The sequence below is a fragment of the Ranitomeya imitator genome, chromosome 1 (assembly GCF_032444005.1).
Source record: "Ranitomeya imitator isolate aRanImi1 chromosome 1, aRanImi1.pri, whole genome shotgun sequence".
NCBI classification, from domain to species: domain Eukaryota; kingdom Metazoa; phylum Chordata; class Amphibia; order Anura; family Dendrobatidae; genus Ranitomeya; species Ranitomeya imitator.
The window spans coordinates 1,164,224,916-1,164,251,542 of NC_091282.1; the positions used below are offsets into that span (position 1 = coordinate 1,164,224,916).

The 26,627-nt window shown below is 44.6% G+C and overlaps 1 protein-coding gene across 1 annotated transcript; it reads right to left on the reverse strand.

Moving 5' to 3' along the window:
• Positions 1-10,814: 10,814 nt before the first annotated feature.
• Positions 10,815-26,349, reverse strand: LOC138657115 (extracellular superoxide dismutase [Cu-Zn]-like). The gene is made up of 2 exons (XM_069744659.1): positions 26,210-26,349; positions 10,815-11,758 (listed from the first exon to the last, which is right to left on the reverse strand). The coding sequence occupies exon 2, from the start codon at positions 11,743-11,745 to the stop codon at positions 11,005-11,007; it is 741 nt and encodes a 246-aa protein (XP_069600760.1). The 5' UTR covers positions 11,746-11,758; positions 26,210-26,349; the 3' UTR covers positions 10,815-11,004.
• Positions 26,350-26,627: the final 278 nt, after the last annotated feature.

The window sequence follows — 26,627 nt, forward strand, 5'->3', positions numbered from 1 at the left end:
ACTCAAAAATATTTCACGGATCCGCACATTCCTAAACCAAGAATCTGCAAAGACCCTAGTCCATGCCCTCATCATCTCTCGCCTTGACTACTGCAACCTCCTGCTCTGTGGCCTCCTCTCTAACACTCTCGCACCCCTCCAATCTATTCTAAACTCAGCTGCCCGACTAATCCACCTGTCCCCCCGCTATTCCCCGGCCTCTCCCCTCTGTCAATCCCTTCACTGGCTCCCCATTGCCCAGAGACTCCACGACAAAACCCTAACCATGACGTACAAAGCCATCCACAACCTGTCTCCTCCATACATCTGTGACCTCGTCTCCCAGTACTTACCTACACACAACCTCCGATCCTCACAAGATCTCCTACTCTACTCCCCTCTTATCTCCTCTTCCCACAATCGTATACAAGATTTCTCTCGCGTATCACCCCTACTCTGGAACCCTCTACCACAACACATCAGACTCTCGCCTACCATCGAAACCTTCAAAAAGAACCTGAAGACCCACCTCTTCCGACAAGCCTACAACCTGCAGTAACCATCAAACCAAACCGCTGCACGACAAGCTCTATCCTCGCCCACTGTATCCTGACCCATCCCTTGTAGATTGTGAGCCTTCGCGGGCAGGGTCCTCACTCCTCCTGTACCAGTTATGACTTGTATTGTTTAAGATTATTGTACTTGTTTTTATTATGTATACCCCTCCTCACATGTAAAGCGCCATGGAATAAATGGCGCTATAACAATAAATAATAATAATAATGATGTTTCAGTAAAATCAGTGTTTTATGAGCAGTATGTTATCACTACAGGACTAGGTACCTTGTGCCTCCTACTCCAACCACGCTCCCGTCACTGATGAGCAGCATTCCTTCAATATACATTGTACCCAGAAAGCTGCCAATCAGAGAAGTGGGCGGGGTTATACAGGTCTCAGCATTCCGAGCTCTGCTAGATCTGAAGCAGATAAAACTGCATCAAAATGACAGTATGCAGACCAGCATGTGACACAAAGCTGGAATCAGCGCCTCTGCCTCTACATCATGCTGCTTTCAGATTACCTGGCAAAAACCTGGTCACCGATTCCCACGTGGTTGTCCATTTACTTTTTTTTATCCCATTGGCTTTTATATAAAAATATAATAAATTCAACTGGACTTACTACTTCTCCAAGGCCAGGGCTGGCTCATCGCAGTTCGCTGCCGCCAATCATTGGGCTCAGTGATGCCGATGTGGATGGCACCAGACTGCTGAGCGCACTGATTGGCTGCAGCGGAGAGAGATGGCGCAGGGTCGGCAGTGGGTAAGGGAAGCACAGCAGCTGGAATTGTGGTTTTTATGTAACCAAAAATTAAACTGGATAACGCCTTTAACCATTGCCAGAGGGTGTCCTTACTATTTGATGAATGAAAAGAACACCCTTGTCTACAAGACTTTGAGTCCTTGACTTTGCGCCAGTTATTTGGATGACAATGTAATCTAAATGCAGAATCTGAGGGATCTCGCCTGCCCCGCTGGAAATTCTTTCTTGTCTGAAGTCCAAGGGCCATTTGGAAATCAGCCTGATGTAGAATTGCACAGCTAATCTGCGATGAAAAACCAGCAGACGAGTGATAGAATAAATCCTAGACCGATCCAAGCCTTACCCAAGTGCAGCAGCATTCCTGCTGTGCGGAGACTGCGCAGCCAGCGCTCCGGTGTCTGTGACAGCGGGAAACCGCATCAGAAGACTTGCAAGGACTCCACTCCCCGTAATACGTCCTGCTTGCCTGTAAATATTACTTGACAACAGGCGGCAGACAGCAAGTTGCTCAGAAGGTAGACCTTTTTTACTTGAAAGCAACATTTTTTGGCAATGAAAATGTTACATTTTTGATTGTGGCTACCTTGTTAATCTGAAGGCTCACCCACAAATACTCGTGATGTAGGGACAGAGGCCCTGATTCCAACCATGGGTCACTTGAGTTACTGGATGCAACAGTTGTGATAGAATCAGTTATTTCTGCTGTAGATCTAGCAGAGCTCGAATGCTGAGCCCTGTATAAGCCGCCCACACCACTGATTGACAGAAAGCTGCCAATCAATGATAGGGGCGTGGTTGAAGCACAAGTCATGTAGTCCTCTAGTGATAATGTCCTGCTGATAAAATATTGATTGTATTAAAACAGCCCAGTAAGTGACACTTCGCTGGGATCAGGCTCACCTGCTGACAGATTCCCTTTAAACTTCTTATACAGCCATATAGAGGATTTAGCCCCTATGAAAATAATTCCTGTAGTAATTCCTTGTTTGTAGACAATAAGTTCCAGTCACTCTAAGCGAGGCTGCTGAGCCGTGCAGAAGCTGTATTTTAGGTGCAGGGGCTGTAGATAAGTGCGTAGTTAAACACAATATCATAGTATAACATAAGAGCGTAGTTTGGTGTTTTCCTTACTCGTTTTTCTACTTTTATCTTTATGGTTTATCCCCATTTAGTATGTGCTACATACATAATGCTACCTGAGGAGTTTAGAGCTCACTGAGCTTGTGCTGGCTGGGGCCAGTGATATGGAGGAGGGTGGATGTGGGGAAGATCAGGACAGAGAGGTACCTAGCTGGGCAAATGTTACAATAAAGGGTTTGGGGAAACATGCCAGGGAGCTCAGTCCTGACCTGGCAAAACCTAGCAAAATATGCCTGTTTGATATTAGGAATGCAACCCCAGGACTGGGATCACTGCAGCAGAACATTGCTCCAAGCAACCAGGAAAACGACTGCTGTAGAAAGGAGGGATGTAGGAGTGCAGCAAAAGCCAGTAAGATGTTGGGGGTAGGGGACTCTATAATTAGGCGGACAGACAGGGTCATCTGTCGCTGAGACCGTGCATGCCGGACAGTGTGTGGTCTCCCGGGTGCTCAGGTTCGGCATATTGTGGATCGGATAGACAGATTGTTGGGAGGGGCTGGGAAAAACTCAGCGTTCATGGTACACATCGGTACAAATGACAAAATTAGAGGAAGGTGAAAGGTCCTTAAAAATTATCCTTAAAATTATTTCAGCGATCTAGGAGAAAAGCTGAAGGCCAGGACTTCTAAGGTGGTATTTTTAGAAATACTGCTAGTGCCAGGAGAATCACTAGAAATACAATGGGAGCTTAGGGAGATAAATAAGTGGCTTCGAAATTGGTGTAGGAAGGAGATAGGGTTTGGGTTCATGGAGAACTGGGCTGACTTCTTTGTCAGCTATAGGCTCTACTATATGGATAGGCTGCACCTCAATGGGGAGGGTGCACATGTGCTGGGCAAAAAATGGTCTGACGGATGGAGAAGCTTGTAAACTAGGATCTGGGGGAGGGAGGGAGGGTAGTTGTGCTAAAAAGGGGATAGAGAGAGTAGACAGAGAGAGGGAGGGATACAGTAGAGGTCAATGAGCATTTTGGAGTGGGGCTGATACATGCAAGGAAAGTAGGGAGGTGAGTAAGAGTAATACATTTAAATACAATACAATATTAAATGTCAATAATAAACCAAAGAAAAAATGGATTGCGGAGCAATGATAAAATAGAAATTTTATTTATATCATCATAAAAAATGAATAATTAAATAAATACATAGACAAAGTAAAAAAAGAGAGAAAAAAGGGTTAAGTGACACCTTAGTGCCACGTCCAAACGCGGTTGGTATGATTAAAAGGGCTTAGGTAAACCACAAATCTATAAATATGCGCATACAATTCACAAGATAAGCGACAATGTAGATGATAAATATATAAACAAGTGCAAAAAATACTGATGGTAGCAGCAGTCAGTTCATAAGGATCCCATTCCCAATATAGCAGCATAAAGTGGCAAGGGCATAGTGCTTATGGGTAAGTAAAAATACTTCTATAATGAAAGGCCGAACCATTCTCATAGCTGCAAATGAGGCAAATTAATCAGGTCTTCTGACAGCGCATTACAAATCAATAGTCCACAACATAGTAATATAGGTGGTAACTAGAGTTGAGCGACTTTTACTTTTTTCGGATCTAGTCGGGTTTTGCGAAACCCGACTTTGTCAAAAGTCGGGTCGGGTGAAATCGGCCGATTATTGCGAAAAGTCGGGGGCCGACCGAAACACGAAACCCAATGCAAGTCAATGGGGAAACAAAGTCGGCAGTGAGTGGAGGACAGGAAAACACCTACAGTGCCCATTTTAATGCCAAAAATATCAATTCTTATTACTTAAGCTTGTCAATCTTAATTTACTTTATAATAATAGTTAGGCATTGAAAACAGGGGGTCATTTGGCTAAAGTTGTGGGGGGGTAGGGCTGGCTCAAGATTTTTTGTGGGCCCAGGAAACGCAGAATACCTAACGGCGGTGGAGCAGGGAGAGTATTTCAACTTTGCAAGTGCTGTGATCCTGAGCAAGCAGGGAGGGGGGCACTCGTTGGCACTGGCACAGGGCCCCTCATAGTACGGCGGTGTGTTTGACGGCGGGTGGCACCTCCCACTGGCAGAGACACTTTTGCGTACTATGAGGGGCCCTGTGCCAGTGACGTCGCCAACGAGTATGCCCCCCCCACCTGATGAAGGAACCTGCACTTTCATCTGCACCTTCCTCTTTGTCCCCGTGTAAGGTGGTATGGTATGCGGGAAGGGGAATCTGACTTTCAGCAGGGTCAGATTCAGGCAGTGTAGAGTGCAAGGGGAATGTAGTGGTCTGGGTCAATGTACCAGCAAACTCATCTAGCAGTGGCTGGGCAATGGGCAGGATGAGGAGGAAACACAGATATAGTCCCAAAGAATAAAGTAGGCTAAATGCCGTTCAAAATTGGTAACAGGACTAAACGGGCGGCATAGCTTAGTTCAGTGGAGGACAACTGGAATGAGTGGCAGACACAGTTAGTAGGCCCAAATAATAAAGTAGGCTAAATGCAGTTCAAAATTGGTAACAGGACTAAACAGGCGGCATAGCGAGGTACAGGGGTGGGCTCCTCTGCTGAGTAGCAGACAGTGGTAGTAGGCGCAAAGTATTAACTGGTCTAAATGGAGGCCAGTGCCCCTGTATATTTTAACTATCATCTATCATTTCAACAAATTTGTATTGGCAGTGCCATTGAAGGATTTAACAGCACAGACTACACAGTGGTGGAGCAGGGAGCGGTAAGTATTGCAAGTGGTAGAGCACTGTTCGAGCTGGGGGGGAACACTCTCTCGTGGGTGGCGGTACTGGCACAGGGCCCCTCATATTACGACGGTGTGTCTGATGTTGGTTGTGCACCACCACTGTCAGAGACACTTCATTGTACTATGAGGAACCCTGTGCCAGTGCCGTCGCCCAAGAGTGGGCACCCACACCTGTCCAGGCAAACGGCACTCGCACGGGTGCTTGCGCCAGGTGGTGACCACGGCCCTGTGGGGGGAGTCAGCCCATTTAGGGAGGTATAAAAATGGCCTATGGTGGACATTCAGCAGCTTCAAATGGAGGAATTGGAGAAGTCAGTAAGAGGAGGCCAAAATCAAGACATTTTTCAGGCAAGCTACGTGTCAGCAGGGGAATGTGGGGCAAAATAATTCGAAATCCATGATTGGTTCATTTTAATGAAAGTTAGATCATCCGGCTTTATAAGCTGTTTTCCTGCTCCCAGATAAGGGAGCCTTCGAGGCCTTGTGTAGCCAGACGATGACGTTGGCTCAACACCTCCAGCCTTAGGTGCTATTGTGCTTTTGCTACTACCACCAGATGCACCACCCCCACCATCAGTACCAGCTGGCAACCACCACTCACGGGCTCTTCCACCAGACCTCCTCATTTTTTGGAAAATCTAACCAAAATAACAACCGTTATGTGGTACTGTAAAACAAGGTAGAAGGTGTATATAAACTTGTTGAGAATTTAAATTCCCTTTTTTTTGGGGAGACTGAACCAAAACTCAGGCCCAGTGTATAAAACAACGCAATCTAAGTGGCAGAAAGTGCCTGGAAGGTATATGAAAAAATACAAGGACTGTAGTACAATTTCAATCTCCCTACAATGATCTCAGGGCAAGTATGGCAGCAATAAAAAGGACTGCTACACACAAAAGTGTGGACAAATAAACATGATAACTGTGCAGAAAGGAGCAACAGGATTTTTGCTTTTAAAAAAGCAGTTGGTTTGCACAGCAGCGTGCAAACAGCAATGCAGCTATCAGGGAGCCTTATAAGGCAGCCTAATAAGCTACAGAGCTGATGCACAAAAATATAGCCTCCACTGTCCCTGCAAACAAATGGTGGTGTTGGACAGTGGAAATCGCTACAGCACAAGCAGTTTCGGGGCTTAATCTTCCCTCCCTAACTATATCCCTTCTGATGCAGCTGATGGCGGTCGGCGTGCACGCCCCTTTATAGCCCCTGTGACGCCGCAGAAAGCAAGCCAATCACTGTCATGCCCTTCTCTAAGATGGTGGGGACCAAGACCTATGTCATCACGCTGCCCACACTCTGCGTCCTCCTTCATTGGCTGAAAAATGGCGCTGAAAGCGTTATACGAAATGCGACTTTTGCGTGCAGATCGCCGACCTCATGGCCGATCCCACACTAGGATCGGGTCGGGTTTCATGAAACCCGACTTTGCCAAAAGTCGGCGATTTTTTAATTTGTCCGATCCGTTTCGCTCAACCCTAGTGGTAACAATAAAAACACCCATAACAACCAACCTTGATATTGGACGTGCAGGACAGACCCCAACGCACGTTTCGCTATTGTGCTTCCTCGGGGGGTGTGGAAGCACAATAGCGAAACGCATCTGTCCTGCACGTCCGATATCAAGGTTGGTTGTTATGGGTGTTTTTATTGTTACCACCTATATTACTATGTTGTGGTCTATTGATTTGTAATGCGCTGTCAGAAGACCTGATTAATTTGCCTCATTTGCAGCTATGAGAATGGTTCGGCCTTTCATTATAGAAGTATTTTTACTTACCCATAAGCACTATGCCCTTGCCACTTTATGCTGCTATATTGGGAATGGGATCCTTATGAACTGACTGCTGCTACCATCAGTATTTTTTGCACTTGTTTATATATTTATCATCAACATTGCCGCTTATCTTGTGAATTGTATGCGCATATTTATAGATTTGTGGTTTACCTAAGCCCTTTTTATCATACCAACTAAGGTGTCACTTAACCCTTTTTTCTCTCTTTTTTTACTTTGTCTATGTATTTATTTATTTAATTATTCATTTTTTATGATCACATAAATACAATTTGTATTTTAACATTGCTCCGCAATCCATTTTTTCTTTGGTTTATTATTGACATTTCTATGGATGAGCTTTCATTATATGGCCCTTTTTCTGGTAATAATATTAAATGTCTGCTCGCAATCGCAATAAATCTTGTAAACAAAATGACTAAATTGTAGACTCTTACGACGGTCACAGATTGCAATGTGCTGGACATCACGGGAACCTGGCTGGACAAAAGCCATGACTGAGTGACATAGAGGGTTACATTTAGAATGGACAGATAAAGGAAGGTGAGGGTCACAAGGGGGACATTCTCTGCGTTTGGAGGACAGAAGGTTTTTGCACCAACATAGAAGAGGATTCTTTACTGTTAGGGCAGTGAGAATCTGGAATTGCTTGCCTGAGGAGGTGGTGATGGAGAACTCAGTCGAGGGGTTCAAGAGAGGCCTGGATGTCTTCCTGGAGCAGAACAATATTGTATCTTACAATTATTAGGCTCTTTAGAAGGACGTAGACCTGGGGATTTAGTCTGACGGAATATAGGCTGAACTGGATGGACAAATGTCTTTTTTCGGCCTTGCTAACTATGTTACTATGTTTGTGATTAATTGATGTAAAACGTACAACTAAAAACTGTTGTTAATAACTGTTTTAATAAGACAAAAACAAAGGGTATTCAAAATCTTGAAGGTCAAGAATAGAGAAGTTGCATTTCAGGAGTATAAAGATCTAAATAAAGAAATGTAAAAAATCAAGCTAGCAAAATTAGATACTGAAAAACAAATTGCCAGGGACACTAAAATAAATCCCCCAAATTTATATAAATACATCATTGCCAAAAAGAAAAAAACAGATGGTATCAGCCCCTTAAAAGGCGATAATAACAAGATAATTGTAGAGGCCAAAGATAAGGCTGAGATACTAAACAGGCACTTTTCATCCATGTTCACCAATGACCTGTCTCTTCCAGGGATCCTTCAATAAGGCAAAAATCAAAGTTCACCATCTGATAGGACTCACACAAGAAAAGCATCTGAGCAAATTAAAGATTGACAAATCCCCCGACCCAGATGGCATTCATCCACAGATACTGAGGGAATTGAGCTCAGTAATTGACAGACTGATGTATCTCATCTTCTTAGACTCTCTTGTAACAAGGTTGGTGCCACAGAATTGGAGGATGGTTGACGTGGTACTGATATTTAATTCACCACTCCAGCGTGTTTTTATTGCACCGCTAGAGTGGTGCTTTAAATGTAATTCCCCTGTCTCACATTCACCTGCCGCCGCCTTCATCCTTTTCTAGCGTTGCTACCCATCTGTCTCAGGCGAAAAGTGACCTACCGGCAGCTCCAGTGTTTCATGGTGGTCACTTTTCAATACATCTCGTTCTGGCTCTCATAGACTTGCATTGAGCTCTTGCGACGTAACTTTTGACTTTGGGCCAGTCAGAAGTTACAGGCACAAGATGTCAGCACGGGACTGGAGCGGCGTCTGTAAAAGTTAAAGCTTCCAGAACGTGAGTATAAGATGGGGGAAGGGGCTTACATTTAAAGCGCCACTCCAGCACTGAAAAAAAAAAGCTGGAGTGGTGCTTTACGGAAGGTAAGAAGGTGGATCCAGGCAACTACCGTCCTTTAAGCCTGATATCAGAAGTGTGCAACGTTTTTGAGGGCATTATAAGAGATGAATTGCAGAGAATAATATAATAACCAACAACCAACACGGATTCATGAATAATAAGTCATGTCTAGCAAAATGTGGGGTTTTCTATGAGGAGGTAAGTGCAAATCTGGATGTTGGTCCTGCGGCTGTTGTCATTTATCTGAACTTTGTTAAAGGCATTTGATACTGTGTCACATAACAGCTTTATACTGAAGTTACAGAAGCAATGACTAGGGGAAACTATATGCAGATGCGTAAGGAATTGGCTAAAAAACTGGAAACGAAGAGTCGTCATAAATGGTGCATTCTCTAGATGGGATATAGTCAGCATTGGGGACCGACAGTACAATATTGCAAAATTATCTGGATAAATAAATAGGAAAAATTGCTCCAGCTTCCAAAAAAGTCCAAAAATGTATTGAATCATGGATAAAAACAAAGCGAGGCAGAACAATGTACACACAATCGTGTAGTAGCTACGCATTTCGAACACACTGAGGTGCTCCTTCTCAAAGCTGAAAGAGAACCTCAGGGTGTTCGAAACGTGTAGCTACTACACATGATTGTGTGAACATTGTTCTGCCTCGCTTTGTTTTTATCCATGATTCAATACATTTTTGGACTTTTTTTGGAAGCTGGAGCGATTTTACCGATTTATCTATCCAGATAGTTTTTGGACTTTTTTGGAAGCTGGAGCGATTTTTCCTATTTGTATTATATGTGAGACTACACGGGTTCCGTGCTTCCTCACACCACATGCCACTATCAGGTGAGCTGGTTTGTTTTCCATACTGTCTGGATAGATGATTGAATGGGAAAACATTTGGCATATGAGGTATAATATAGATAAATGTAGAGTAATGCACCTAGGAAGGAGTAATCCTATTGCTACATATACATTAAACGGGACTATACTTGGGACTACAGAACAGGAGAAGGACTTGGGTATTCTGGTTACAGGTAAGCTGAGCAGCAGTACTCAATGTCAAGCAGCAGACGCAAAAGCAAACAAGAATTTAGGGTGTATACAAAGACAGATAAAATCCCGCAATCTCAACGTATTGTTACCGCTTTATAAATCACTGCTGAGGCCACATCTAGAATATGGGATCCAGTTTTGGGCTCCACATTTTAAAAAGGATATTCAGAAATTAGAATCAGTTCAACGGTGGGCAACTAGATTATTACAAGGGATGAAAGGCCTCTCATATGAGGAGAGGTTGGAAAAGTTGGTCTTGTTTAGCTTAAGGTACCGTCACACATAACGATTTCTTTAACGATATCGTTGCTTTTTGTGACGTAGCAACGATATCGTTAACGAAATCGTTATGTGTGACAGCGACCAACGATCAGGCCCCTGCTGGGAGATCGTTGGTCGCTGGGAATGATCAGGACCTTTTTTTTTGGTCGTTGATCACCCGCTGTCATCGCTGAATCGACGTGTGTGACGCTGAATCAGCGATGTGTTCACTGGTAACCAGGGTAAATATCGGGTTACTAAGCGCAGGGCCGCGCTTAGTAACCCGATATTTACCCTGGTTACCATTGTAAATGTAAAAAAAAAAAACACTACATACTCACATTCCGGTGTCTGTCATGTCCCTCGCCGTCAGCTTCCCGCACTGACTGTGAGCGCCGGCCGTAAAGCACAGTGGTGACGTCACTGCTGTGCTCTGCTTTACGGCCGGCCCTGACTGCGGGGAGTAAGGAGCGGCCATTTTCTTCCGGACTGTGCCCGTCGCTGATTGGTCGCGGCAGCCATGACAGGCAGCTGGCGAGACCAATCAGCGAATGAATAACCGTGACAGACAGAAGGACAGACAGAAGGAAGTGACCCTTAGACAATTATATAGTGTATATATATATATATATATATATAACACTACTATAAAATGTTTATGGTTTCTGGCATTCATTGATGAGAATAGGGTAGTGGACAGTGCTATTCTAGGAAGATGAAATAGTGAAATCTTTAGCTTTATTGCTCCTTTCGTAATGTTATTAGATCACAGAACATATTTTGAAGCTGTACACAAGTATGGGGATTAGTAACAAATGCTCTGATCATTGTTAAGATGACAAGCCTAAATTAAGCAAGTTCTAATAGTGAAGTAGGGAAAACAAGTATCCAACATTAGCCAGAACTTCAGTTATTAGCTTTTCGTATGTTGTTAAGACGCCTGGAGACTCTTGGGTTCTTCAGGCTCGCATTATCTTGAATGTACTTATCCCAGCTGCTGTTTGTAGTGAAGCCAATCACACAACAAGCAAGACGTGTGCCGGCGTTTCCATTTTCCAAACTGGCCTGGTTATTGCCTTTGCCAAGATCATCAGACAATTTGTGGACAACAATTGATCTTCCAACTGTGGTGTATGGGCCGAACAGCGTGGCTTCAAGATCTGTAAGATGTTGTTCAATCTTCCCGTTTCGGACGCGAAAATTGTGGAAATCACCAGGGTGACCAGGATGATTTACTGAATGCGGATTGAAATGTCCACCAGTAGAGTCACAACCATTGCTAAGGTCACCATAACTATGGATATGAATGGCTCTTGAGGTTTGATTGACATCCATAGGAAACCCTTGTATAGTGAAAACCGCTTCTAACTTTCCATGTGGATAGATTTGCTTAAACAAAATCTTGCCTGTGATTTGAAGCTCAGCTGCGTTCAGTTTGAGATTTGGCTGTAGATTACATGTGGCATATATAGTTTTATCTGGATGGCTCCAAACTGGAATGGCATTCAGGGTCGTGGCCCATAAGTCATTTACCTTCTCTGACATATCTGTTAATATTTCACATTGGCAGGCTTCTTGCATCTCTGCTCTGGTGCCAAAGCAAACGGAGATAAAGAGTATAACACTCCTGAAAGGTGCAGAACGCATGGTTTACCTATGTCTGTAAAAAAGAAAAACGAAACTCCATTAAGTTATTGGGTGAAATAGATTTCTTTAATCTATTTATATGGAAAGAAAAGAATAGAGCAGCCTCTGTAAAACATATTCAAACACTAATTATGTGAAATCTGGACTACATATATTATAAAAATGAAGGTATCGTATATACCAGAGTATAAGCCGAGGCACCTACTTTTGCCATGGAAAACTGGGTAAGCTTATTGACCCGAGTATAAGCCGAGTATGCATTGTCCCCATCCCTGTCCTGCTATGAATGGCTGCCCCTTCCCTGTCCTGGTATGAATGCCTCCCCATCCCTGTATGCATGCCTCCCTTGTCCCTTTAATTGTATGCATGCCTCCCTCTTCCCTGTCCTGGTATGAATGCCTCCCCATCCCTGTCCCTGTATGCATGCCTCCCCTGTCCCTGTCATTGTATGCATGCCTCCCTCTTCCCTGTCCTGGTATGAATGACTCCCTGTGGCTGCCCCTGTCCGTGTGCCTCCCCCCGTTCCTTCCCTGCATGCATGCCTCCCCTTTCAGTCCCTGCATGCATGCCTCCCCTTTCAGTCCCTCAAAGCATGCCTCCCTCTTCTCTGTACTGGTATTATTATTGTAGCGCCATTTATTCCATGGCGCTTTACATGTGAGGAGGGGTATACATAATAAAACAAGTACAATAATCTTGAACAATACTAGTCACAACTGGTACATGAGGAGAGAGGACCCTGCCCGCGAGGGCTCACAATCTACAAGATGAATGCCTCCCCCATTCAGTCCCTGTATGCATACCTCCCCTGTTTTGTCCCTGCATTCATGCCTCCCCCGTTCAGCGCCTGTATCCATGCCTCCCTCATTCAGTCCCTGTATGCATGCATGCCTTCCCCTTCCCTGTCCTGGTATAAATGCCTCCCCCGTTCTTTCCCTGTATGCATGCCTCCTTATTCCCTATCCCTGTGTGCATGTTTCCTATTAAAAAAAAACAACATCATACTCGCCTACCTGCACGCCCTCGGTGCTGACACTGCATCTCGTTCTGGCTGCCGGACTGCAGCTCTTCCTGTGCTCAGTGGTCATGTGGTACTGCTCATTAAGGTGATGAATATGCGATCCACCCCAATGGGAGTGGAGACGCGTCCATATTCATCACATTAATGAGCGGTACCACGTGATCGCAGTGCACAGGAAGAGCTACAGGCTGACAGCTGGAATGAGCACTGAGGGCACGCAGGTAGGTGAGTATGATGTGTACGGTGGCTCCCGCTGCTCTGCCGAAGGGGGCATTTTCAGCACAAAAAAAGTGAAAAACTCGGCTTATACACGAGTATCTACGGTACTTGGTACACTATCTCTTGAAGCTCATCAAGAGAATGCCAAAAGTGTGCAAAGCAGTCATCAAAGCAAAAGGTGGCTACTTTGAAGAACCTTGAATATAAGACATAATTTCAGTTGTTTCACACTTTTTTTGTTAAGTATATAATTCCACATGTGTTAATTCATAGTTTTGATGCCTTCAGTGTGAATGTACAATTTTCAGTCATGAAAATAAAGAAAAATCTTTAAATGAGAAGGTGTGTCCAAACTTTTGGTCTGAACTGAAGATAAGAAGTGATAAGTGGCAAAGTGAAAATTAAAGGGACTCTGTCACCTGAATTTGGTGGGACTGGTTTTGGGTCATATGGGCGGAGTTTTCTGGTGTTTGATTCACCCTTTCCTTACCTGCTGGCTGCATGCTGGCTGCAATATTGGATTGAAGTTCATTCTCTGTCCTCCATAGTACACGCCTGTGCAAAGCAATCTTGCCTTGTGCAGGCGTGTACTATGGAGGACAGAGAATGAACTTCAATCCAATATTGCAGCCAGCATGCAGCCAGCGGGTAAGGAAAGGGTGAATCAAACACCCAAAAACTCCGCCCATATGACCCAAAACCAGTCCCGCCAAATTCAGGTGACAGGTTCCCTTTAAATATCTTTATTAAATAACAATAGTATAAAAACAAATTTAAAAAGACAGGGCAAGAAAAGGGCCTCCAAATGGTGGGGAAGAAAGCAGCAACTGGTAATGATGAAGTGCACAGTGTATATTAGTGGATAATGGAAGAACCATACATGAAAAATCTTAGCAAATGTTAATCCTTATGTTATGTTTTAGCAGGCACTAAAAAGTTGCTTTAAATGCTAAATTTTGCAAGTGCAATATTGAATAGCTGCCCATAAAAGGAAAAGGAAAAAAAGGCCCAAGAGGTATGAGAAAGCTTATCGCTTATTTGTTGAGCTATGAATGCTAGCTTTTTCCTCGCATAAACCAACAGAATCCACTCAGAGGCAGATATATAGAGAATACAGAGTATTTGTAAGGTTAAGTACCTGCTTGGAGAGTGGTACTGTGGGACAGTGCGGTGGTAAGCCAGCTGCCACTTTGGAACCCCTTGCCCGACGAGCGCCGTTTCGCAAGATTGCATCTTCCAGGAACTCAACACAACAAACTTGACTCTAATACATCAGGACCAAGCAGCAGCTACCAGACTTTCTTTTAAGCACTACAGAACTGTGAGTGAGACACCGGTGTTCAACTGTGTTAGGGTGTAGAGCAGGCTTCTAGAAGCCAGGTAGGAAGTTAAAAGAAAGTCGTTGTAGAAATTGTTTATACTGTTTGTACTGAACTTTGCATTGCCATAGCTGAAGCCCAGCTTGTGTGATACGCTCAAGCTATCTCTCCTATTATTGCTGTTTTGATTACAATAACAGTTAGTCTAATTTTCCAGAATATAATCCTCTGTCTTTCAATAAAGCTGGTGTTTTGTTTCTGTCTTATCTATTGTACTGTATTTGAGTCCAGTCTGGCAGAGTCGTTCAGGCACCCCTACACTCTAAAGAATTGACCAATTTATGAGTGAAGTACCTTCATTTTATAAGTTTATTTATATAGCAGTAATGCAGTCCAAACCTCATTTATTCAATGTTGTACAGGTGGCTGTGTTCTTTTGTTAGTGCATTATGCACCTGTTCACACTTGCTTTATACTGTTCAGAGGTACAGGTCAGTTTTTGTAGTATCTATCTATCATATATCTTTCTATCTATCTATCTAATATTTATTAACCAATGGACGTTGAACATCCAGGAGTCTATCATTCCTTGAATCACTTTTGGTAGGTGCTGTTGAATGCATGCTAGGAACTTCTCACAAGGCCTAGCATTTTGGAGCTGATCAGACCCAGTTGTCTACAGATCTTAATTGAGCCATTGTCAAATTCGCTCAGATCCTTATACATTCATGATGATAATATCCAGTGTGGCTGTAATACTATTGTAGGAACTCGAGGATTCTGGTAGCGTGGGGCAATGAACAGACAAACGGGTTTCCTTAGTGCAAATAGTGTATTTGTACCACAGCAATAACACTCAAAACAATAAACTGATAACCCGCAATAAAACAAGTCCCTTAACCATATACAGGAAATCAGAAGAGTTCTTATAGCAGAGTCCTTGGCAAGGTGAGTGTGACGGTGACGTGGTGCAGATCCAAAACACTGTCGGTGCAGAAAGAGTCAAATCCAGGTATGTAGTAAACACAGGGAAGTCCAGAACAAGTCCACAGGTTAATCCCAGGTGTGGCATGAACACGGGTAAGTCCAGAAACTAGTTCACAAGTTGATCTCAGTTGTGGCATAAACACAGGTAAGTCCAGAACAAGTTCACATTAAAGTATTATACTGAATAACACAACCTAACTGGTGCAAAAAGACCAAAAAATCAGAGTTTAATCCAATTAATAAATATCTTTATTGTATATTACATAATCCATGAATAAAATCTAAAGATGACTGGACACCAAGTCAAGAGGACCAGGCCCACACATACATCATACTAGCCATAAATATAACTGATATAGCCTCCCATAGCATCAAGCCACAAAAAGTATAAAGTATAAATCCTTATAGTGATCAGGGCAAATGGATAAAAAGATCCATAGATGAAATGCAATGCTGTTTGATAAATTTAAACCATAAGAAGATGTAAGTGCATAAGTTAAATTTAGTGCACCGCCGTTGAGCGGTATGGCGGCTAATAGTGAGGAGGTATAAAATATATCTTACCAATAAAAAGGCTGATGTACAGGTGAAGCCCGGTCCCCACCGCCCCAATGCACGTTTCGTTTTGACTTCCTCAGGAATAGTGAGAATATAAGAAAGGAGTCAGCGACTCTGAAACGCGTAGGATAGTATGGTCCTGTGTGCACCTCGTAGCCGGTCACGTGAACACATCACGTGTCTGTGACGTCACGCAAGGTCCTGTACCTTGCCGGCTTTTTGTTCTAAACTAAGCCGTTACTGCCAGTGCACGGCAGATCTTATATTCTCAAGGGCACGCTAGTCACCGGCCGGGACAGCATCCCCTGTACCATGATTTATTACTGATCACTGCTCTCTGGCATGGACGCTACTGGATTGGATATGCAGATAAGGAGCCAGACGCACGCTTCACTGCACATAACTGCAGAACCTTTCCAGACGCTACAGGAAAAATCTGAATACATTCTTGTAGATTGAGGTAATTATATACTGCTATTTATCCGAATATCAATGTGAAACGAAGTTTGGATTCTTACCTACATTCTCATTTATTTATATATTTTTATTGAGTTTTTTTAGCGCAAATATTTTTACTTTTCCCTTTATATATTATTATTTTGGACGAAGAGGAGTGGTTTCGTCCTTATATTTGCCGCAATTAATCTCAAATGATAAAGCAGCGCCTTCTGGTTTTTTCTTTATTTAAATTGTGTGAAAGTGTTTGCCCTCTTCGTGATTTCTTATTCTTTTGCATGCTTGTCACACTTAAATACTTCAGATCACCAAACAAATTTAAATATTAGATAAAGATAACACAAGTAATCAAATGCTGTGTTAACTGTGGTTTATAACATCATTGGGACGCTGAAATAAAATTCCCTAGCCACACCCAGGCCTGATTACAGTTATACCTGTTCTCAATCAAGAAATCACTTAAATAAGACCTGCCTGACAAAGTGAAGTATATCAAAAGGTCCTCAAAAGCTAAGCATCATGCTGTGATCCAAAGAAATTATGGAACAAATGAGAAACATAGTAATTGAGATCTATCAGTCTGGAAAAGGTTATAAAGCCATTTCTACAGCTTTGGGACTTCAGTGAACCACAGTGAGAGTCATGATCCACAAACGGCAAAAAACATGAAACAGTGGTGAATCTTCCCAGGATTGGCCGGCCGCCAAAAATTACACCAAGAGCCAGCGAAGACTCATCCAAGAGGTCACCAAAGACCCCACAAAAACATCCAAAGAACGGCAGGCCTTATTTGCCTCAGTTAAGGTCAGTGTTCATGACTCCACCATAACAAAGAGACTGGGAAAAATGGCCTGCATGGCAGAGTTCCAAGGCGAGAACTATTGCTGAGCAATAAGAACATAAAGGCTCAACTCAGGTATGCCAGAAAACATCTTGACGATTTCCATGACTTTTGGGAAAATACTCTGTGGACTGACAAGACAAAAGTTGAATTTTTTGGAATCTGTATGTCCCATTACATCTGGCATAGAAGTAACACAGCATTTCAATAAGCGAACATACCAACAGTAAAGTATGGTGGTGGTAGTGTGATGTCTAGGGCTTTTTTTCTGCTTCAGTACCTGGAAGACTTGATGTGGAAAATTGAACCATGAATTCTGCTGTCTACCAAAAAATCCTGAAGCAGAAAATCCGGCCATCTGTTCGTGGCCCCAAGCTAAAGCGCACTTAGTTATGCAGCAAAACACACCAGCAAGTCCACCTCTGAATGGCTTAAGAAAAACAAAATGAAGACTTTGGAGTAGCCTAGTCAAAGTCCTGACATTAATCCGATTGAGATGCTGTGGGATGACCTTAAAAAGGTGGTTAATGCTTGGAAACAGTCTAATATGCCTAAATTACAACAATTCTGCAACAGTGAGTACGCCAATATTCCTCCAGAGCATTGTAAAAGACTCATTTCCAGTTATGGCAAACGCTTGATTGCAGTTGTTGCTAAGTATGGCCCAACCAATTATTAGATTTAGAGGGCGATCACTGTTTAACACAGGACTCTGTAGGTTTGGATTTCTTTTTTCCCTTAATAATAAAGACCTTCATTTAAAAACTGTGCTTTGTGTTTACTTGTGTTATCTTCGTCTAATATTTAATTTTGCTTGGTGATCTGAAACATTTAAGTGCGACAAACATGCAAAATAATAGGAAATCAGGAAGGGGGCAAACACTTTTTTTGTCGCCGTAAAAGGAGGGGGGCCCAAAGAGATTTCTTGCACACCGGCCCCTAGCTGTCAGTGTCCGCCCCTGCGACAACTACATAAACATATACAGCAATAGCTGGCTCTGACTCAATAATTTCTGTAGAAGAGCTTTTTTGGGAATGCTCTGATCTTGGCAAAGGTCATTACGAGCAAAAGAGAAGCAGGTGAACCTGTGACATGACCTATGGTAGATCGAATCATTTTCTGATTACACATTCTCTTTAGGGTATGTGCACACGTTCAGGATTGCATCAGGATTTGGTCAGGATTTTTCATCAGGATTTGTAGCCAAAACCAGGAGTGGGTGATAAATGCAGAAGTGGTGCATAGGTTTCTATTATACTTTTCCTCTAATTGTTCCACTCCTGGTTTTGGCTACAAATCCTGATGAAAAATCCTGACCAAATCCTGATGCAATCCTGACGTGTGCACATATCAAAGTGGAGATTTGGCTGGCATTACAAGGGGCGGGAACATCTGAAAATACAGATTTCGGGACTGAATTTATAGGTCTGGTCCTCGGAATGAACTGATTTAGAAGACTGGGGTCTGGTGTAGGAATTGATGTCGCCTATATCATCAGCCTGGATTTTCTACCGTGTCCATTGTGTATATTGTACCATCATTCTACTTTCAAAGAAGTTGCATATTTTTATCATGGATGATAAAAATGAGGGTGAAGAACCTCTCACAGTTTGCTGCACAGCCTTGCACTGTCTCCCCACATCCATGGTGCTATTGTTAGCGCCAAAATAAACATACACAATTCTAAGTAATAATACACAATTCTAAACAATAATACACAATAATACACAATTCTAAGTAAAAAATATCCTGCGATTTTCTTTAACAGTAATGAAGAAAATCTGAAAATATCTGCAGCGGAAAATGCTTTGATATATTGGAAAACTTTACTTTTTCCTTCAACTACAAGGATATCAATAACCTGTAGTTAAATTATCAAAGGGAGCAGAAATTTTGTTGGAGAATAGAATGGCCGTTTCTGGCCCAGTGGAGCGTAAGATGGAAGATTCAGCAGAGAGACGTTCAATAATGAAGTAATAACCGGGGTTACACTTGGAGACAGTAACAGCTTTCCTCAGGGCCTCGCCATACTACATTCATGTGAAAGATTTTCTCATGGGATTTTTTCTACATCTGTCGATGGGGTCTTACTAGGTCAAGGTTACCCACCGTTCAGAAGAAGTGAAGCATTACATGGCGGCCATTGAAATCAATAAGTGTTTGTGTAATGCATTAATATAATAGTTCTCCACAATGGAAGACTTTCTCTTACAGTGCTCTCTCTGCCCTTGACAATGGGACAGGTGTCACTCTGGGCACATAGTGGATATTGTCTAAGGAGGACAGTCCCCGGTAATGCGGTACAGTATTCACTTTCAGTGAAGGGCTTTTTGCCCAATTTCATATTTCTTGATTATGACTGCACTTTAGAAAATATTATTATTTTACTAGAACTCTATTAGACATGAGAGATTAAAACTCATCTTTAATAAAAAAAAATAGATGTGCCATGACCTATCTTAATGTTGCTGGTCAATTTAAAGGAGTATTCGCATCTCCAATGATCCTATCCCAATATGTAGTAGGCGTAATAATAATAATATTAGCAAATACTTCCAATTAGAAATGTAGAATAGTTCTCCTGATTCGTTATGTCACTTACCCCATGTGCAGAACATTGCAGTAGCTTAGGTATTCATGGGGGAGCGAGAGCTCCTATCTTTGGGATAGTCAGGCAAGATAGCTGTAGACCCAAGCATAGTTTGTATTACAGCTATCTGAAGTGTTTGAGTGGGCGTAAAAGAGCATCTACACTGAAAAATGTATCACAAATGTGCGTTCCCGCAACTCTCATTTCCTGATGATTGGTCAGTGTAAACAGGCTGTCAGTCAGTGTAAACAGGCTGTCAGTTACTCAACAAACCCGAAAACTGCTAATTTGTTGAGTGAAATTATATTTAAGCTTGTTTAAAAGTCATCGTTTTTGGCAGCACAACGTTCTATTGTCCTTTGTAAACAGGACCGGTGCTGCCTAGAACAATGACAGGGTATGGAGACAGAACGATCAGTTACCGAATGTTCTGTGCAATGGGAAGTGCCGCTGACCCCGACTAAACATGCTATTAAACTACCACTGGTAGGCAAACATGTAGCCGGTTGGCGGTCATTAATCAGCCGCCATCGGACAGTGTAAACAGCCCTTAATAAACAGTGGGGATAACTAGATCTTTTGGTTCATTTACATCTTTATTTCTAGGTTTAGCGTGCCTAAGAAAGCAAACAAGAAAACAAAATTCAAGAACATTTTAATTAAACAGGATTAATTTAGAACTAAGCCGGAAATGCAAACAGAAGCTTAGCCACACTCTGGTACATAGGCAGGTGAGTCAGCTTCAATGTATAGGCTACTTCTGACAGATAAACGTTCCTCTAGCTGATCACCTTCATATACTTGTCTGCTGGAGACAGTGTTATAATAATACTGGTTAGTCAAGCTATTATTCTCAGTTTTTCTTTTCTTTTTGGCCTCTTCACAAATACAATTCTTCAGGGTTTTGAATTCTTCTAAAGAGTGCCATGAATTTCATTTGTTGTGCATAATAAGTGTTTTTTATTACCTTTTTTAAGGGCATTATTGCTTATTCTTTTGCTATGTGGCTAAGAACTTACAGGCAGGTAGCTGCTAACTACCTGCCTGTTCTGCACGGCGCCGATCCTGGCTCAGAGTGGTCATAAACAGTTCCTCCCTGGGATTCTTCTGCATCATTTCACCTCACCTCAACCGAGCAGCTCTTTTTTTTCTGGTCTGATCTGTCAATGGGGCGTCACTCTATGTCATACTAATTGATAGCTGGCTCCCTGCAGATAGGCAGCGGGGATCCAGCTGTCAATCAGCATAATATTAATAGAGATCCCCCTTTAACACAGAATAACGGAAGAGAAAATTTTGCTCTGTCGACGTGATGTCATTAGATGCAACATGATCCATACAGATTTTCCATATAGCCATGACTTGCATAGCTCCCAGCCGTCCCTCATACTGGGGGACTGTCCCGATTGTGAGGCTGTGCCCCGCAGTCCTGCACAGACTCTGCTTCTCCGGCACAGTCAGCAGGAGAATCAGCCAACATGCCCCCTTGATTAGGCCACACTCCCTCCGTATCTTCTTCTCCGGTGGTTCAGAGAGGGAGAGAGGACATTCTGAGGTACGTGTGTGTGTTAGAGCAATCCAGTGCAGCCTGTTAGCCAAAGCAATCCAGTGCACGAACCTCCCTTAGCATCTTCCGTATTGCTCCTTAGCTTGGTTGAGAGTGCTCACTTGAAAGCTCATTGAATCTCTGCCTTGCACTCCCACACTGACACTGCAAAAAACCAGCGAACACACCCAGTATCACTGTGGGATGGTCTCATCCCTCTTTCCTGTCTGCAGCGATCGCTCGCTGTGCGCAGGGTCACACAGTATTGCTCACTACACACAGGCTGAAATGGTATCGCTCGCTGCACACAGGGTCACGTGGTATTGCTTGTTGCACACAGGGTCACATGGTATGGCTCGCTGCAGACAGGCTCACATGGTATCACTTACTACACACAGGGTCACATGGTATTGCTCGCTGCACACAGGGTCACGTGGTATCGCTCTCTACACACATGCTCACGCGGTATAGATTGCTGCACCCAGGGATACACAGTATCGCTCACTCCATACAGGGTCACACAGTATCGCTCGCTGCACACAAGGTCACACGGTATCGCTCGCTGCACACAGGGTCAGACGGTATTGATCGCTGCACACAAGGTCACATTATCGCTCGCTGTACACAAGGCCACACTGTATCGCTCGTTGGCTGCAGACAGGGTCACACGTATCGCTCGCTGCACACAGTATCGCTCGCTGTACATAAGGTTACACGGTATCGCTCACTGCACACAGGGCCTCACGGTACTGCTCGCTGCACACAGGGTCACATGGTATCGCTCACTGCACACAGGCTCACACAGTATCACTCGCTGCACACGGGGTTACACAGTATCGCTCGCTAAACACAGCATCACACGGTATCGCTCGCTGCACACAGGCTCACATAGTATCACTCGCTGCACATGGGGTCACACGGTATCACTCGCTGCACACACGGTCACACGGTATCGTTCGCTGCACACAAGGTTACACTGTATCACTCGCTGGCTGCAGACAGAGTCACACGGTATCGCTCGCTGCACACAGGCTCACACGGTATCGCTCGCTGCACACAGGCTCACACGGTATCGCTTGCTGCACACAGGCTCACATGGTATCGCTCGCTGCACACAGTCACACAGTATCACTCTCTGCACACAGCATCACACGGTATAGCTCGCACACAGGTTCACACGGAATCGCTCACTGCACAATGGGCCACACGGTATCGATCGCTGCACACAGGGTCACATGGTATCACTCGCTGCACACAGGCTCACACAGTATCGCTCGCTGCACCCTGGGTCACACGATATCGCTCACTGCACACAGGGTCATATGGTGTCGCTCACTGCACACAGGGCCACACGCTATCGCTCGCTGCACACAGGGTCAGACGGTATCGCTCGCCACACACTGGCTCACACGGTATCGCTCGCCACACACTGGCTCACACGGTATTGCTCACTGCACACAGGGTCACATGGTATCGCTCACTGCACACAGGGTCACACGGTATCGCTCGCTGCAAACAGGGTCACACGGTATCGCTCACTGAACACAGGGTCACATAGTATCGCTCACTACACACAGGATCACACGCTATCGCTCGCTGCACACAGGGTCGCACGGTATCGCTCGCTGCACACAGGGTCACACGGTATCGCTCACTACACACAGGGTCACACGGTATTGCTTGCTGCACACAGGGTCACACGATATCGCTCACTGCACACAGGGTCACACGGTATCGCTTGCTGCACATAGGGTTATACAGTATCGCTTCCTGCACACAGGGTCACACGGTATCACTTACTGCACATAGGGTTATACAATATCGCTTCCTGCACACAGGATCACACGGTATCGCTTACTGCACATAGGGTTATACAGTACTAGCTATTGAACCCGTTCTACGCCCGGGTGTCGAGCATTTATATTGGTATATGGTCTCCATCCTGGTATGTGCTGCTCCATCCTGCGTCCCCATCCTGTCATGTGCTGCACCCATCCTGCGTCCCCATCCTGTCATGTGCTGCACCCATCCTGCGTCCCCATCCTGTCATGTGCTGCACCCATCCTGCGTCCCCATCCTGTTATGTGCTGCACCCATCCTGCGCCCCCATCCTGTCATGTGCTGCACCCATCCTGCGTCCCCATCCTGTCATGTGCTGCTCCATCCTGCGTCCCCATCCTGTCATGTGCTGCACCCATCCTGCGCCCCCATCCTGTCATGTGCTGCACCCATCCTGCGCCCCCATCCTGTCATGTGCTGCACCCATCCTGCGTCCCCATCCTGTCATGTGCTGCACCCATCCTGCATCCCCATCCTGTCATGTGCTGCACCCATCCTGCGTCCCCATCCTGTCATGTGCTGCACCCATCCTGCGTCCCCATCCTGTCATGTGCTGCACCCATCCTGCGTCCCCATCCTGTCATGTGCTGCACCCATCCTGCGTCCCCATCCTGTCATGTGCTGCACCCATCCTGCGTCCCCATCCTGTCATGTGCTGCACCCATCCTGCGTCCCCATCCTGGTATGTGCTGCACCCATCCTGCGTCCCCATCCTGCGTCCCCATCCTGTCATGTGCTGCACCCATCCTGCGTCCCCATCCTGTCATGTGCTGCACCCATCCTGCGTCCCCATCCTGGTATGTGCTGCACCCATCCTGCGTCCCCATCCTGGTATGTGCTGCACCCATCCTGCGTCCCCATCCTGCATCCCCATTCTGTCATGTGCTGCTCCATCCTGCGTCCCCATCCTGTCGTGCTGCACCCATCCTGCGTCCCCATCCTGGTATGTGCTGCACCCATCCTGCGTCCCCATCCTGTCATGTGCTGCACCCATCCAGGGGCCTGAGCAGGCGGGGACACCGACGCGCTGTGGGGGTCAGGTGCCGGTATCGCCGCCAGCTCAGGCCCCCCAGCACTTACTATACTCACCTGTCTGTTCCGTTCCAGCGCTGCACGCCGCCATCTTCCCGGTCTCCTGGCTGTGACTGTTCAGTCAGAGGGCGGCGCCGGCGCGCCCTCTGAACTGAAGGTCACAGGCCGAAGACCGGGAAGATGGCGGCGCTCAGGGGAAGATGGCGGCGCTCAGCGGTGGAACGTAGGACAGGTGAATATGGCCGATACTTACCCTCCTGGCGGTCCCTGCTTCTCTGTTGGAGATCGCGGTGTGCATTCAGTGTGAACGCATACCGCGATCTCCCGGGAGCGTCACTCTGTGAGGCCCAGACTGCGCCGGCGCAGTCTATAAAGGCTTCGGACAGAGTGACGCTCCCAGCGTTATATTATAGATTGCTTCTGGCACACAAGGTCATTCAGTATCAGGCGGCTGGACACAATAATTCTGTGTGCACTTCCTATGCACACAGAATTTCCAACAGTAAAAAATCACTTTGTGAGCATCGAATATCAATCTTCTCGGCAGCACAAGTCTACAATTCTATTTACATATGACAGTGTGGTGCTGAGAACAAAGCTTTATAAGTTACCTTCATTTCACTGAACAAATGGGCATTTTCCTTGTTTGATGATTGGCAGCCGGATTACACTGACTGATTACTGGGAAATGAGTGTTGCTAGGAACGTTCGCTCGTGATAATCGGCCAGTGTAATCTGACGTACTTTTTACACGATCTCAAACAGACAGACAGAAATCTTGCAGAAAACAGAAGTTAGCAACACCATTTTGGGCTGGTGACCCAATTAAACTGTGCCCGCTTAGCCATAAGGCTAGGATTATCACTCTTTAGCTCCCGTACAGACTAGGCAGAGGGGGGAGGCTTCTGCTGCAGCCAGAGCAACTATATGTACTCCAGCCTTAAACCCAACTAATTAATGTCCAAACCTAACTTACTGTACCTATCCCTAACACTACTCATAATGGAGAGGCTGAACAAGGATAACAAGTTTCACGGCTCTGATCTTCTCAACAGATAGGAGAGGAGTGAGGTGATCAGAACCAGGAATGGCTTTTTCTCCTGTCAACATGAAGCTTAATCTCTAGGTTTGGTCAGACATCTTGTGAGTGACCAGTCATAGTGATCGGTGAGCAAACAGCTGTGATTGGCCCCGCAGCTAAGCTCCATGCCAATCAGCTTTCTGGGGACAGCCATCGCAACCAACCGGGAGCAAGAACAACTGACCAGGACATATATTTTTGTCATAGGTCCTTAAAAGGTTAAATGTGGTTAGTGCTAGTTTTTATGGTCTTGACCAAGTGGGCATTGCTCAAGGGATTCCCTGGAGGAAATGTCTTTCAGCCGCTCAGTATAATTACCCTGTAAGGAACTATCCCTTGTAAAGGCCACATAAATTATCCCTAAACAAAAAGGACCATATCTCAAAGACCATGTGGCGGCTTTAAAAAAAATAAATAAAAAAGAACAGAATACTCAGGGGGGAAGTGGGAATAAAAGACGAGCAAAAACCATCCGCTTTTGACTTGGCGAATTCTTAAGTTTTTAGAAGGCAACTTAGGAACCCAGACGATCAGGATGAACAATACGCAAGAATCTATTATAGCTTTGGAGACAGATAAAAGTCTATGTAAAACCTATATATAGCGCCATATGCTATTTTTTTTCCTTCAGTTAAGAACATGAAATAAATGGTATAAATGGCAAAAGGAAAACTGGTATAAAAATAGTCAAAAACAGGCGCTAGTAACCGGACAACCATGTCTGTTTTTCTTAGCACAAAAAACCCTGTGAAAGTAGATAAATGATAAAACTTGTGGCAGAGGTGTAATAGTAATATAACACGCTGACAGCCCATTGCTGCACGTCAAGGACAGCGTGTTCCATCATCCAAATGTAAGCGATGCACCGGTCATCAATTGCCAACGCTGTCATAGGGACATAGACTCCATTTCACACCAGTCTGCATTAAGGGTCTGCTGTTCCTCACATATTCAGCAATTACACTGATAATTACCTGTGTGGCTGGAGCCGGTGTGTACAGATGTGGAGATGAGACGAGGATGTGAGCAGGGTCTTGGATGTGATGAGGTTTTGTAACTTTCTGCTATGGGAGTGTCTGCTGTGAGTACTACACTATTAGCATTTACATTCCTGTGGACTCGATTTTTGGATCCGAGTCATTAACATTTGGTTATGTAAGCCGTACACAACAAATCTGTGCTGCAGCGAGGACTTGGGTGACGTCCAGCGCTTACTTAACAGGCGCATGATGTGGATGTGACAGTGGCTTTTACTAGAAATGGGGAAAAATCTGGATACAATCAGAGATAATTAGCACTAATGGTCTAAAACACCCAACGACTCGCTTATCCTGGAACAACAGTAGATCGGAAGTTTGAGTAATATCATGGAAAGCCCTTTAGTCGTGATCT